The sequence below is a fragment of the Lepidothrix coronata genome, unplaced genomic scaffold (genome assembly GCF_001604755.1).
Source record: "Lepidothrix coronata isolate B3197 unplaced genomic scaffold, Lepidothrix_coronata-1.0 Scaffold47, whole genome shotgun sequence".
Taxonomy (NCBI): domain Eukaryota; kingdom Metazoa; phylum Chordata; class Aves; order Passeriformes; family Pipridae; genus Lepidothrix; species Lepidothrix coronata.
The window spans coordinates 229,306-242,628 of record NW_016690227.1 but is presented as its reverse complement, the minus strand read 5'-3'; the positions used below and the strand labels follow the sequence as shown (position 1 = coordinate 242,628).

Below are 13,323 nucleotides of genomic sequence, written 5' to 3'. Positions count from 1 at the left end.
TCAGCCTTGGCTTCTGTCTCCTCCTCATATTGCTCCCGCAGCAGGTCACAGTCATGCCGGGCCGACTGGAGGGCGTGGGCCAGTGCGTTCTTGGCCTGGGAGAGAGAGAGCAAGTGAGGAAAAGATGAACCATTGAGTCCACATCAACTTGAGCTTAGAGTTCTCCAACTCAGCAAGATTTTGTTTTCATCACTGCAAGCTGACCAGAACTCCTGTAGACCAATCAAACCTGTCCCAACCTCCTCTAGACCAACCCAACCAACATCCTTACTACCAATCCAACCCAACCTCCTTGACACCCACCAAACCTGCTGAACTCCCTGAAGACCCTCAACTCATTTTCTCCAGCTGCCCCTCTGAGTCCCAAATCAACTTCACCCTTGACACTGGAGGTGTTTTTTAGCCCCACTGACCTCCTGAACAAAGCCCTACCTTGGCCTCTTCCTCTAGCTGCCTCTTGAGGTCCTCCAGCTGCTGGGTGTAGGTGAGTTTCCCTCGTGTCATCTGGTTGATAAAGGCTTCCTTTTCCTCCAGCTGCCTGGAGAGCTCACCTGTGGGATGGAATGGTGGACAGTGACTCGCTGGACACACCACAAAGCCACCTCACTGGGCAAGGGATAGTCAATTGGGTTAGGGAAGAACAAGCCCCTCACCATTTTCTGTTTGGAGCTTTGCTCGTTGAGTGGTGAGGTCATTGACCATGCGTTGAGCCTCCTCGGACTTGGTCCGGTGCTCATTCATCTGATCTTCCATGGTACGGCACATCTTTTCCAGGTTGGCCTGGAGACAGGAAGGGCAGAAAATTGAAAGAGAACCTTGAGAGGGCAATGGAAGAGTTGTTCTTTAATGGCTGGAGACCTATTTCCTACCTTGGCCTTGATCAGCTGCTCCATGTTGGAGCCAACATCATCTAACTCCAGTTTGAGCTCACTCTTCTCCTTCTCCAGCTTCTGCTTGACACGCTGTAGGTTGTCGATCTGCTCACTGAGCTCGGCCACGCTGTCGGCGTGCTTCTTGCGCAGCGCAGCAGCCGTGGCCTCATGCTGCAGTGTGGCCTCCTCCAGGTCCCTCCGCATCTTCTGGAATTCTGCCTCCCGCTTCTTGTTGAGCTCAATCTGCACTGAGGTGGCACCACCTGCTTCCTCCAGACGCTCACTGATCTCCTCCAACTCCCGTGACAGGTCTGAGCGCAGCTTCTCCACCTTGGCCCTGCCCGTTCGCTCTGCCTCCAGCTCCTCCTCCAGCTCCTCAATCCGTGCCTGTGCTCAGGGGATGGACATGCTGTCAGCGGACTTGGTTTCACCCAGCTCCTCCACTCAATTCAACCAATCCAGCTGGAGAGTCTTTAAGTCAATTCAAGTCAACCCAACCACATGTGGACTCTTCAGCTCAACCCAGACAACTGGAGATCCTTCATCTCAACCAGACTTGATCTCATTCAGTTCTCTTCAACCCAGTCAAGATTCGAGTTCTCCAGATCAACCCAACCTTATCTGAAGACACTCCACCTTCTCAAATTACCTTGAGATTCTTCAACTCACTGGTCTTGAAGACATTCAGCTCAACCAACCCTAGAGCTGCCTGGATCAGACAGCTCCACACAACCTTCTCTAAGGACATCAGAGATAACATGATCCAAAACAGATGGTCTGCTCAGCTCAGATGATCCTACCTAAGGTGCCCCCACTACCTTGAGTACTCCAGACCCACTGGTTCAGCTTAAGCTACCCCAAAGCCAACCTGCCCAGGAGCCCATGAGTCATTTCAAGGTGATAAGTGACAGGGAGGTTCTAGGCCAAGGGACAGACCATGGGCTTCAGGCCTCAGGTTTGTGGCATGCTGGTCTAGGTCCTTCTCAAAAAGGTGTGAAATAAATGAGGAGAACCAGTTCCTCCTCCTAGTTGAACCCCAAGCTGAAGTCCACCTCACCTGAAGCTCTTTGAGCTTCTTCTGGAGCTGGGCTGCAATTGCTTGTTCATCCTCAATTCTTGCATTGAGTGCGTTGAGCTCAAAGTCCTTCCTGGGTGTGGGGAGAAACGCCAGGCAATCATATTCCTGCCTGCTCAGCAGAGAGGGTCATTATAGGTAAAGCACAAGCAGATGGATGGGCCCCTACTTTTTCAGCCTCTCGTCCAGTTGCTGCTTGTCATTCTCCAGGTCCATAATATTCTCCTGAGCCAGCTTCAAGTCACCTTCCAGCTTCCTTTTGGCCCGTTCCAGGTCCATCCGGATCTTCTTCTCCTGCTCCAGTGAGCTCTCCAGCTGTGAGTGAGGCAGAGATACACCCATCAGCCCCCCACAAACACCAACTCCAGAAGGACCTTCACACCCCAAGGCACCAGCTGTGTGCCCGTGGCAGGACTGACCCACACTCACATCATCCACTTGCTGTTCCAGCTTGACTTTGGCCTTCGTCAGGGTGTTGACCTTGTCTTCCTCCGCCTGCAGGTCATCCAGCGCTTGCTGGTGAGATTCTTGCAGAGCCTTCTTCTCCTTTGTTAGCTTGACAATAATCTCATCCAGCCCGGCCATCTCCTCTGTGAGGTTCTTGACCTGCAGGAAGAGAAATATCAAGCTTCCGGTTTGGTACCAGAGGTAAGACAAGAGACAGGAGGTTGTTCTTGCTCTTGGTTGAGCTGGGCCTAAGTCAGGGGACACAGGACAACACAACCAGCCTTGGGTTGTCACAACCTGACCAAAGTGGTTTTGGGTCTTCATGACCCAACTCAACCACCCTTGAATTTTAGCAGCCTAAACAGCTTTGGGTTTTGGCAACTGAACCCAACCACCCTTGGGTCTTCTCAAAATGTATTCACTTTGGCTTGAGACATCTCAAGTCCCCACAGTTTGAAATCAAGATCTCTCCCCACCCTTACCTTGTTCTCTGTGGCGTGTTTCTCCTTCTCCACCTTGGCCAAAGACAACTCCAGGTCATCAATGTCCTTCTTCAGCTCTGAGCACTCATCCTCCAGCTTCCTCTTCTTAGCCGTCAGCTCAGCATTCATCTCTTCCTCATCCTCCATTCGCTCTGTCATCTCCTTCACCTTGGCCTCCAGCTGGATCTTGTTCTTGATCAGCTGGTCACAACGCTCCTCAGCATCAGCGAGGTTATCTTGCTCCTGGAAGAGGGAAGATTGGTGGGAGGCTGAAGGAAAAAGGAGGGAGGGGCTGAGGCATCTAGGTCACTTACAGCCTGCACTTGGAGCTGAAGGTCATTCTTCTCCTGCAGCATGGAGACCATCTTCTCCTCCAGCTCCTTCCTCCGGGCCTCTGACTTCTCCAGGGCCTCCTTCAGCCGCCCAAACTCTTCCTTCATGTTCTGCAGGAGGCACGAAGGTCACCTGTAAGTCTCATTGCTTCCTCTATGTCCCCACATACCCTTCCCTCTCCCCATCCACCCATCCACCTGCCCCACCTATGGCTTTGTCCTACCTGCATCTCCTTCTCAGTCTCAGCGCTCTTCAACAAGGGCTTGATCTTGAAGTAGAGCTTCATCCAAGGCCAGTTTTTCACCCCCATGAAAGCCCTGATGTTCCACTGGATCACCAGCAGCGAGTCCCTGGAGAAGGCACAGCAGGATGCAGGTCACCAGGAACTTCAACTCAACCTAGACTCAACACCATTTCGATCTTTACCCACCTCCGCTCCAGGATCTTCTTGAACTCCTGACGGGAGAGGAAACCACGAACTTGGGCCTGTAAGCGGGTCATGATCCTGGCCAAGCGTTCATCCCGCATTTCCTCAAGTAGCCCCAGCAGCCCGGCCTTGAAGAAGACCTACAAGGGGAGATGAAGCTAAGTGCTGTTGGGGTCTGGAGGCTTGGTGGAGGAATGGGTGGTAGGGTGGATGGAGTGAGCTCAGATGTGCAGGTGAACAAGTAGATGGTGCGACCATGGAGTCAACCTGGTCCCACCGTGGAGGCCTTGTGGATGATGGGACCACAGGGAATGGAGACCATGTGACCTCACCTTGGTGTGCCCAAACTTGTATTGGTTGTGATCAATATCAAGGGATCCCAGGAGCTTCTCAGCACCCTTGCGGCTGTCAATGAACTGCCCCTCAGGGATGGCAGCGGGGTTCAGGATGCGATACCTAGTAGTCAGAGAGGACAGGAAAATCCTGAGATCAGACCCAGTGGAGTTGTCAACCCCCTCCCCACATCTCTTCCTCTGTGCCTACCTCTGGCGGAAGTCCCCATAGAGGATGCGGTTTGGGAAGCCCTTGCGGCAGATGCGGATGCCCTCCAGCACCCCGTTACAGCGGAGCTGGTGCATTACCAGGGGGTTGTTCATCACACCTGGTGGGTCATCGTGACTGATGAGTCAAGGCCTGCCCCACAGCACTGCTCCCCACCACCTTTGGCCAGGGACCACCACTGTTCCCTGGATAAACCCTCATGAACTGGCTCACCAGGAGACTTGGTCTCATTGGGGATGATGCAGCGGACAAAATGAGGGTGGGTAGACCGCAAGTTGGTCATCAACTTGTTGAGGTTCTCCTGGAGGATGGAGGAGGAGATGATGAAGAAAAGGAAGACCCCCCCGACCTGTCCCAGCAAGGATCACTACCTGCCCTAGGACATGATTTCAATGCCCAAACACTCTAGGTTCTACCACTAACCCCTGAACTCTTACCCGATGCAGTGCAGAGACAGTCTGAAAGGAGGAACCTTTCTTCTTGGCTCCTTTCCCCTTCTCCACGGCTGTTGGAGAAGAAGTTATGAGATAGGTGATGGGCAGGGTGGGGAGAGCCCCAGATGTTCAGGAAGGGGGTGCCCCTTACGTGCATCAGCTCCAGCATAGTTAGCGAAGAGGTTGGCCAAGAGCTTCAGGGCTGATTTCTGGTAGAGCCCCACCACTGTCTCATTGAGAGGGTCTTTGTTCTTCTGCAGCCATCCAATGATATTGTAGTCTACCGTGCCAGCATAGTGGATGAGGGCAAAGTGGGCCTCTTGCTTCCCTTTGACATTGCGTGGCTTCCCAAAGTTGGCTGACTTGCCCAAGTGATTATCAAAGAGCTTGGCCTTGAAGGTCATGTCTGTGGCCTTGGGGAACATGCATTCCTCCTCCAGGATGGACATGATCCCCATGGGCTGGGAAGAGAAGACCTTGTTGGTCATAGTGAACACCAAGCACAACCCAACTGCCCAACTTTGGGGTCCCTGGCAAGCTCCAACTGGAAGGGCCCTTCCCCAGCAGCCCCTTCAGCCCCCAGAAGCCCTGGGGGGAGGTGGCACCTTCTCAATGAGGTCAATGCAGGCCTGGAGGTCCATGCCGAAGTCAATGAACTCCCACTCAATCCCCTCCTTCTTGTACTCCTCCTGCTCCAGCACGAACATGTGGTGGTTGAAGAACTGCTGCAACTTCTCATTGGTGAAGTTAATGCAGAGCTGCTCAAAGCTGTTGAACTGGGGAAGGAGAGAGGAGATGGCCAATGGGGTCAACAGAACACATAATAAGATCTGCGGGGTCAACCTGAGACCCAATGAACTTAACAGAACAACCAGTGAAAACAGGGCCACCTGGCCATCGAATAGGATTAACTCAACACCCGATGGGGTCAACACAACAGGGTCAACCAAGGCTTACATCAAAGATCTCGAAGCCAGCGATGTCCAGCACACCAATGAAGTACTGCCGTGGCTGCTTGGTCTCCAGCGAGTTGTTGATCCTGGTCACCATCCAGTTGAACATCTTCTCATACACAGCCTTGGCCAAGGCCCCAACAGCGTAAATCACCTGGAAGAGGAATGTTCCACCGGTGAGAGGGGGCTCTCAGTGCTCTCCTCCTTGCTGGAGATGGCACCATGCCACCCCAAAGGGAGGAGGTTTTGGGGATGTCCTACTCACCTGCTGGACATTCTGCCCCTTGGTGACGTACTCATTGCCCACCTTGACCCGAGGGTGGCACAACCCCTTGAGAAGATCAGCTGAGTTCAGCCCCATTAGGTAAGCTGACTTGTCTGCCTCTGAGGATGCAGAGGAGAAAACATGAACCTGGAAGGACCATGGGGTTCACCCTAGTTCCCACCTTGACCTTGATTGGACCCAACCTTCAGTGCCATCTGGTTCTGCCTGCTCTTCCCGTTGCTTCTGCTTGAACTTCATGTTGCCAAAGTGCATAATGGCACCTGTCAGTTTGTAGATGGAGTTCTTCTCCTCTTGGGTGAAGCCCAGGACATCGAAAGCACTCTGTGGGGCAAAAATGTGGATGAAGGTCTTCTTCAGCCCACACAGAAACACACATACACACTGCCTAGTGGCCCCTCATCTCACATCTGTAGCCAGGAGCTCTTCTCCATCATCAATGGATGGCACTGTGGTCTCTCCTTGGGAGATGAAGGCATAGTCGTAGGGGTTGTTGGTCACCAGCATCATATCTGCAAGGAGAAGATGGGGTTGGAACAGGCAGGAGTCCTTCAGAAAGGAGTTGGGGTCAGGTGTTTGTAGGTGGGGTGGGAGCATGGCTCACCCAGCAGCTCTGGCTTCTTATTGGAGAGGATCTGGTAGTAGATGTGGTAGTTTCTTTCAGCCTTCAGCTGGAAGATGACGCGGGATTTCTCCAGAAGGTCTGAGATGGGAATGGAGAGAAGATGAGTGGAAGTTGGGATGAGGAGATGGAGGGTCAGATGGATGGACGGATGGATGGAGGTTTGAGGAGATGGAAGTGTAGATGGATGGTAGGATGACGAGAAGGATGGGCATGTGGGTGGAGGAATGGATGGATGGATGGATGGATGGATGGGTGATGGACAACCAGATGTCCTCTCATGAAGCCCACAACCTACTCACAGGTCTCGATGTCAGCTGATGCTAATTTCCCAGTGGCTCCAAAATGGATCCGGATGAACTTCCCCTGGAAAAGCAGTGGCAGGAGGTGGAGGTGGCCACCTTTTCCCAGATAACCCTAACCCACAGACCCTACTCCATAGGCTTCAGCCCAACACTCACGAATCGCGATGAGTTGTCATTGCGAACAGTCTTGGCGTTGCCAAAGGCCTCCAAGGCAGGGTTGGCCTGGATGATCTGGTCTTCCAGAGTGCCCTGGTAGAGTAGGACAATGTGGGGGGACTGTCACAGGGAGGGGCAGGAGCTGGGGTTGTGAGGCTGAGATGGATGGATGGGAGAACACAGGTCCATGTAGGTTTGCATAGGCAGGGAGGTGGGTTGATGCCATGGGTGGAGGGATGGAACTGGGGCAGATGAATGGAAGGTTGGATAGATGGTTGCTTGGCTGGATGGTTGGTTGGATTGTTTGGGTGGTTGGTAGGGTGATTGGCTGGGTGATACATTGTGTTGTTGGTTGGACAGACAGGCAGCAGAATGTTGGCCAGACATTGTCATCCCCCATCCAGTGTCCTCACCTTGCCTGGGGCCCCTGTCTCCTTCTTGCCACGGTCACCGATGGCAGCAATGACGGCGAAGTACTGGATGACCCTCTTGGTGTTCACTGTCTTCCCCGCCCCAGATTCTCCGCTGAGGGCAGCCAAGGAAAGCAAGGGCTGAGTGCTGTGGGCAGGGCTATGGTGCTAGGGGTGGGGACTCACTGGGGGAGTGGCACTTGCAGTAGGTGGACGATGGATATCCACAGGCAAGCCCAGGTGGTGAGAAAGGGTTGGCCGTGCCAGTGGGCATGGCTTCAGAGGGAGAAGGAGAGGGGCTATGTGCCAGGTGAGCAGGGCTAAGAACGTGTTTAGATATGAGGTCACTTACGTGATGAGGATGGACTGGTTCTCCCGATCTGGTGGAACAAGGAGAAGAAGCATGAGGTTCTGAAGTCCACCTTGGCTCTGCCCCACATCTGCCCCACATCTTCTGCTCCCCAAAAAGGATCAGTGGATATGGTCTTGAGGTCCCTGCAGGAAGTCCCTACCTGTCAGCATGTTCTGGTAGGCATTGTCAGAGATGGAGAAGATGTGGGGTGGAGCTTCACTCCGCTTCTTTCCCCGGTAGGCAGCCACCACCTCAGCATTGTAGACGGGCAACCACTTGTAGGGGTTGACTGTCACGCAGAAGAGTCCTGAGTAGGTCTGGAGAAAGAAGTAGGTGGGTCAGAGTCTGGAGGTGCCACCCCACCAGGTGGTCCAAGGGGTCTGCAGAAGTGATATCTTGTATCTAGGTGGCCCAAGGGGTCTGGAGAAGGGATGTCTTGACTTTAGGTGGCCCATGTGATCTGGAGATGGAACATCTTGGGTCTGAGTGACCCAAGAAGCCTGGAGAGACGATATCCCAGTTCTGGATGGCCCACAGAATCTGGAGAAGGGACATCCTGGTTTCAAGTGTCCCAAAGGGTTTGGGACATCTTGGTCTGGGCGCCTCAAAAGGTGTGAAAAAGGGACATCCCATTTATGGGTGGCCCATGAGATCTGGAGAAAGGGTATCCTAGGTCTATTTGGCCCAAGGGGTCTAGAGAAGGGTTGTCCAAGTTCCAGATGGGGTCTGGAGAACCTCATGGGCTCCCAACTCACATAGATCATCCAAGAGGCGTAGCGGTCCTTGAGGTTGTAGAGGACGGCAGGCTCATGGAGGAAGGTCAGCATGGCCATGTCCTCGATCTTGTCGAACTTGGGAGGGTTCTGCTGCATGATCTGGTCCTCCTTGACCGTCACTGTCTGCTCAAGGTAAGGAGAACACCATGGGTTGGGAGGACAGGACAAGGAGTTGCCCCAGGTTTTTCCTCCCATACGGCTGGGACCTGGGCATCTGGGTATTGCCTTGGGAGCTGGAGAAGGTGTAGGTGTCCCTCAAGTGATAGAGAAGATGGTTTGGGGTCTGGGTGTCCCTTGGTTGATGGAGGGGGTAGGAGGGAGTCTAGGTGTCCAGTGGGTGCTGGGAAAGGGGGGTCAGGGTCTAGATATTTCCTGGGTTCTAGAGAAGATGTTGTGGGGTCTGAGAATCCAGTGGGTGCTGGTGAAGGTATGTTGAGGTCTAGATGTTTCTTGGGTTCTAGTGAAGGTGACTTGGGTTCTTTGTGTCCCCTGGGGGATGGAGTTACTATTTTGAGGTCCTGATGTCCCGTGTGTGGCTGGGGTCCCCCCACCTTGCCATGCTCGGTCTCAGCAGTGATCTTGGAGCCCTCACGGCTGACAATGGTGGCCTTAACATATTCCTCCTTCTCATCAGGAACAAAGATGTCCTTCTTCAGGTCAAAGGGGCGGGTCTGGGCGGCCACTCTCTCCTTCTCCGACTTGCGGAGATAGGGGGCGGCCTCCCCAAATTCAGCCATCTCCACGTCAGGCATGGTGGCGCTGGGTGAGGCTGTGTGGGGCAGAAGGGATCAGACCCTCCCAGTGCTGCCAGTTCCTCCCAGTAGACCCCATCCCAGCTCCTTCCTTGTTTCATCATCCACTGTTCTCCAGATGCCCCAGTTCCTCATGGTTGATCTGACTCCTCTGTTCCTCCCCAGTGCTCCCAGTTCCTCTACAGAGCTCCCAGTCCTCCCAGTCAGCCCCCTCTGAGGTCCGTCCTTGGTGGTCTCATCCTCCCCCATTCTTCTCCACTGCTCCCAGTTACTTTCTAGTGCTCCCAGTTCCTCCCAGTTGTCCCTATCTCCATCCCAATTCCTCCTTGGCAGTCCCAGTACCCACCCTAGTGCTCCCAGTTCCTTTCAGTTAAGCTGAGTTTCCCCAGTGCCTCACACTGCCTACCCTTTACCCCACCCCAGCACCTCCCAGTATGCCCCAGTACTTCTCCATCCCTCCCAGTTCCTCCCAGTTCCCCCAGACACCCCTCAGTTCCTTCCAGTGCTCCCAGTGCCCAGTCCCACCTCTCTCAGTGGTCTCCGAGTCAGGGGATGATAGTGCAGACTCAGGGGGGCTCTGGTCCTGGTCCGGAACACAATAACCGCCCCTCAGTATGTTTTAGTATGTCTCAGTATATCCCAGCATCCCCCCAAGCCCCACCAATAATTCTCCAGTACACTAGCACACACCATCCCACTCACCCCCCCACCCCCCCACCCCAGCACTGCTTAGTAAGTTTCAATATCCCTCTATCCAGTACCCTCCCCCAATATCATTTCAGTCCCTTCTGGTTATCCCACAGACCCTCCCAGCATCATCCCAGTCCCTCCCAGTTCCCCTACAGACTGTCCCAGTATCATCCCTGTCCCTCCCAGTTCCCCCATAGACCCTCCCAGTTTCCCCATAGATCCTCCCAGTCCCTCCCAGTTCCCCTATAGACCCTCCCAGTATCATCCCAGTCCCTCCCAGTTTCCCCATAGACCCTCCCAGTTCTCCTATAGACCCTCCCAGTCCCTCCCAGTTCCCCCATAGACCCTCCCAGTTTCCTCCCAGTCCCTCCCAGTTCCCACATTGACCCAGTTCTTTCCCAGTCCCTTACAATTGGCACCAATCCCCCTACAGCCCCTTCCCAGACCCTCACAGTGCTCCCGGTGCCCCCTGCCCCACCTGCCCCTGGATCTGCAGGCACTGGCTGGGGGATCCCCCTTATATCCCCCCTCCCCCCCAGCTGCGTCACTGGGAAGGGGGGAGGGCGGGCATGGACAGACAGGTGACCTCAAGGCCACCCTACTGCCCCATGGGGACACGGTGACCCCTGTGGATCTACAGGGCACTCCCCACTTCCATAGGGCCCCCCCTCTGCTGTCATCCTATAGGACCCTCACTGCCCCAAAGGGTCCAGTGACCCCTTTGGACCTATAGAGCTCCTCCAGCCCCACAGAAGCCCCCACATATCTCACCCCCACATATCTCATCCCCACAGTTCCCCCTTACCTCACAGGACACACTTTCAGCTCCATAGGTCTCCCCCAGTCCCACAGGACACCCCTTTAGCACTATAAGAAGTCCATAGGACTTTCCTCAGGGTTTCCATATTTCTCTCCATTTGACCCCTGTAATTCCCTCCAGCCTCATAGGGCTCACTCTCAGTCCTATTGGACACCCCCACCCCCTGTTCCATGGTCCTATAGGACCCACTCCCAGCCCCATAGGACCTCAATATGTTCCCCTATAGAATCCTTATAGCTTCCCCCATAACACCCACTTCCAGCCCCAGAGAATCACCATAGGGCTTTCCCAAACCCATAGGACACCCCCCTCTCAGCCCTGTAGGGGCCCCCTGTAGCCCCCCCCCCCGTGGTTTATTATGGGATGAATGAGGCAAACCAAAAGGCTTGCCCAGATGCCTGAGTCCCCCCTGGGTGGAGGAGGGGACAGACAGACAAAGGACAGGTGTGACCCCCCTTCCCCCTCGAGGGAACTCAAGAATCTGGGCCCCTCCTCCCATCCCTTTGTTCCCTCCCCCTCCCCCCACAATGGGATATTTTTGGGACATGCCCCCCCAACCCCTGACATCTGATCAGTTTGTGACGCCAATGGGGCTGTGGGGCACCTTCACCTCATAACCATATATGGGGCTGGCCCTATAGGTCCCCCTTCCCCCCCTCTTGACCCCCATAACTCACCTAAGAATAGCTAGGGGGACCCAGACATCCAGGCCCCATAGATACCATTAGACCCCATATAGGGGACTCAGGTGTCTGAATTTCCCCTAATTTTCCCAATTTCCCCCAAAGTTTTTTGATTTTTCCCCAGATTTCCTTGTTTTCCTTTGATTTTCCTAAATGTCCCCCAATCTGCCACAAATTTCCTTGATTTCCCCGTTTTCTCCAAATTTTCATCAATTTGCCATGAATTTCCTTGGTGTCCCCTGAGGTTTCTCTAAATTTCCTCATTTTTCCTGCAATTTGCCCCAAATTTCCTTGTCTTCCCCCCGATTTTCCTAAATTTCCTGTTTCCCCCTGATTTCCTCAAGTTTCCACCAAATTTGTTTAACCCAACTTCCCTCTAATTTCCCCTCTTTTGCTAACTTTCCCTCAATTTCCCCTAATTTCTCCTAATTATCCCAGGATTTCCCCAAATTTTTCTTACTCTGCCCTTTTTTCACCTAAATTTCCCCTTATTCTCCCTCAGTTTGCCCCAGTTTCCCTAATTTTTCCGTTATTTCCCCTACGCTTCCCTAAATTTTTATACATTTTCTGATTCCCCTAAAGTATCTTATTTCCCCAAATTTGCCCCAATTCACTCTAATTTTCCCCAAAATCCCCAATTTCTCCTTATTTTCCCTGAATATGTTTCTAATTCCCCCTAACTGAAATTTATTTCCCCAATTTACCCAATTTTTTATCTTTTTCCCATCATTTGTACTACTTTACCCAAATTTCCTCTTATTCCACCAATAATTTGCCCCAATATCCCTTAATTTTCCCCAATTTCCCTGATTTTCCCCTTTATTTCCTCTATTTCACCCTAATTCCCCCTGATTTTCCCCAGTATTTCCACAAATTTTCTTATTTTCTCAAAATTTTTCATAATTCGCTCCAATTCTTTATTGGATAGGGGGGAAAACATAGTGACAAGGATGAGAAAAAGGCTGAGTTACTTCATGCCTCCTTGGCCTCAGTCTTAATAGTAAGACCAGTTGTTCCCAGGATACCCAGGACCATTAGCTGGAAGACGGGGGTGGGAAGCAGAACAAAGTCCCCATAACCCAAGGGCTGTGCCGCCCAGGCACTTTGCTCCCAGCTATTTCCTTCCCTGGAATGTGCTCCTGGTCCTGCAGAAGCTCCTCAGTCTCCTGGGACAGGCAAGGTCAGCCACTGCTTCTCCCTTGGCTGAAGAGCGCTTGAATTGAGCTTGGTTTTGACTGACAGAGCTGGAACTTCCCTTGAGTTTACTTTTGACAATTGGGCTTTTCGCATCTCTCCAGACAAAACCTCTCTGGGCTTCCAACCCCCTCTCACCCCCACCCACTCTGTAATGACCGAGCTTCCTTTCCTGGTGCTTCTCTTTGGTGCCAAGAGCACTCTCATCTCTTCCCTTTGACTATTTGTGTTCCTGACCATCATACCAAGCTGTTTCTGTGCTGCCCCATCTGCCATCCTGCCTTCCATACGTGCTTCCCTCCAAGTGCTGCCAGCTGCCATCAGAGCCACCTCCCACCCGCCCCAGCCGTGCTCCCCTGCCTGTTTGCATCCCAGGCACAACAGGCTCACACTCAATCTGGGGAAAATAAATAGGATTTATTGCCAGATAAAACTGACCTGACCCCTTCCCCCCTTCTTTGGCAGGATCCCTATGGGACCTGACTCGATACAGGCAGGAAGCATGGCTCAGGTTCCTCAATGGCCCAGCACCTGCAGCCTGAGGTAGTTCTGGAACCCAGAGGGCTCCTTCTGAAACAAGATGATGAGATGAATGGCTTTTTCCTCTCTGCCATGAGGCTCCTGACAGAGCAGTGCTGCAGAGACCAGATCTGCAGTAGCAGGTGTAAATACAGACTGCTGAGACAGTTCTTTCTT

The 13,323-nt window shown here is 53.1% G+C and overlaps 1 protein-coding gene across 1 annotated transcript in view; it reads right to left on the bottom strand.

Moving 5' to 3' along the window:
- MYH7 (myosin heavy chain 7) overlaps nt 1-10,754 on the bottom strand; it is a 14,924-nt gene extending 4,170 nt beyond the window's left edge. The window contains exons 1-31 of the mRNA XM_017814901.1: nt 10,736-10,754; nt 9,766-9,823; nt 9,040-9,257; nt 8,468-8,611; nt 7,873-8,029; nt 7,713-7,740; nt 7,364-7,475; nt 6,951-7,043; nt 6,792-6,855; nt 6,472-6,570; nt 6,276-6,379; nt 6,053-6,191; nt 5,850-5,968; nt 5,589-5,738; nt 5,237-5,407; nt 4,783-5,092; nt 4,635-4,702; nt 4,411-4,498; nt 4,180-4,297; nt 3,969-4,092; nt 3,640-3,776; nt 3,433-3,559; nt 3,191-3,319; nt 2,877-3,119; nt 2,377-2,553; nt 2,117-2,262; nt 1,930-2,020; nt 870-1,259; nt 654-780; nt 433-551; nt 1-95 (exon numbers count right to left, since the gene is read on the bottom strand). Coding sequence (XP_017670390.1) covers nt 1-95; nt 433-551; nt 654-780; nt 870-1,259; nt 1,930-2,020; nt 2,117-2,262; nt 2,377-2,553; nt 2,877-3,119; nt 3,191-3,319; nt 3,433-3,559; nt 3,640-3,776; nt 3,969-4,092; nt 4,180-4,297; nt 4,411-4,498; nt 4,635-4,702; nt 4,783-5,092; nt 5,237-5,407; nt 5,589-5,738; nt 5,850-5,968; nt 6,053-6,191; nt 6,276-6,379; nt 6,472-6,570; nt 6,792-6,855; nt 6,951-7,043; nt 7,364-7,475; nt 7,713-7,740; nt 7,873-8,029; nt 8,468-8,611; nt 9,040-9,240 — 4,070 coding nt within the window. The 5' untranslated portion in view covers nt 9,241-9,257; nt 9,766-9,823; nt 10,736-10,754. The remainder of the gene's footprint in view (nt 96-432; nt 552-653; nt 781-869; nt 1,260-1,929; nt 2,021-2,116; nt 2,263-2,376; nt 2,554-2,876; nt 3,120-3,190; nt 3,320-3,432; nt 3,560-3,639; nt 3,777-3,968; nt 4,093-4,179; nt 4,298-4,410; nt 4,499-4,634; nt 4,703-4,782; nt 5,093-5,236; nt 5,408-5,588; nt 5,739-5,849; nt 5,969-6,052; nt 6,192-6,275; nt 6,380-6,471; nt 6,571-6,791; nt 6,856-6,950; nt 7,044-7,363; nt 7,476-7,712; nt 7,741-7,872; nt 8,030-8,467; nt 8,612-9,039; nt 9,258-9,765; nt 9,824-10,735) is intronic.
- Between the last annotated feature and the right edge of the window lie 2,569 nt (nt 10,755-13,323).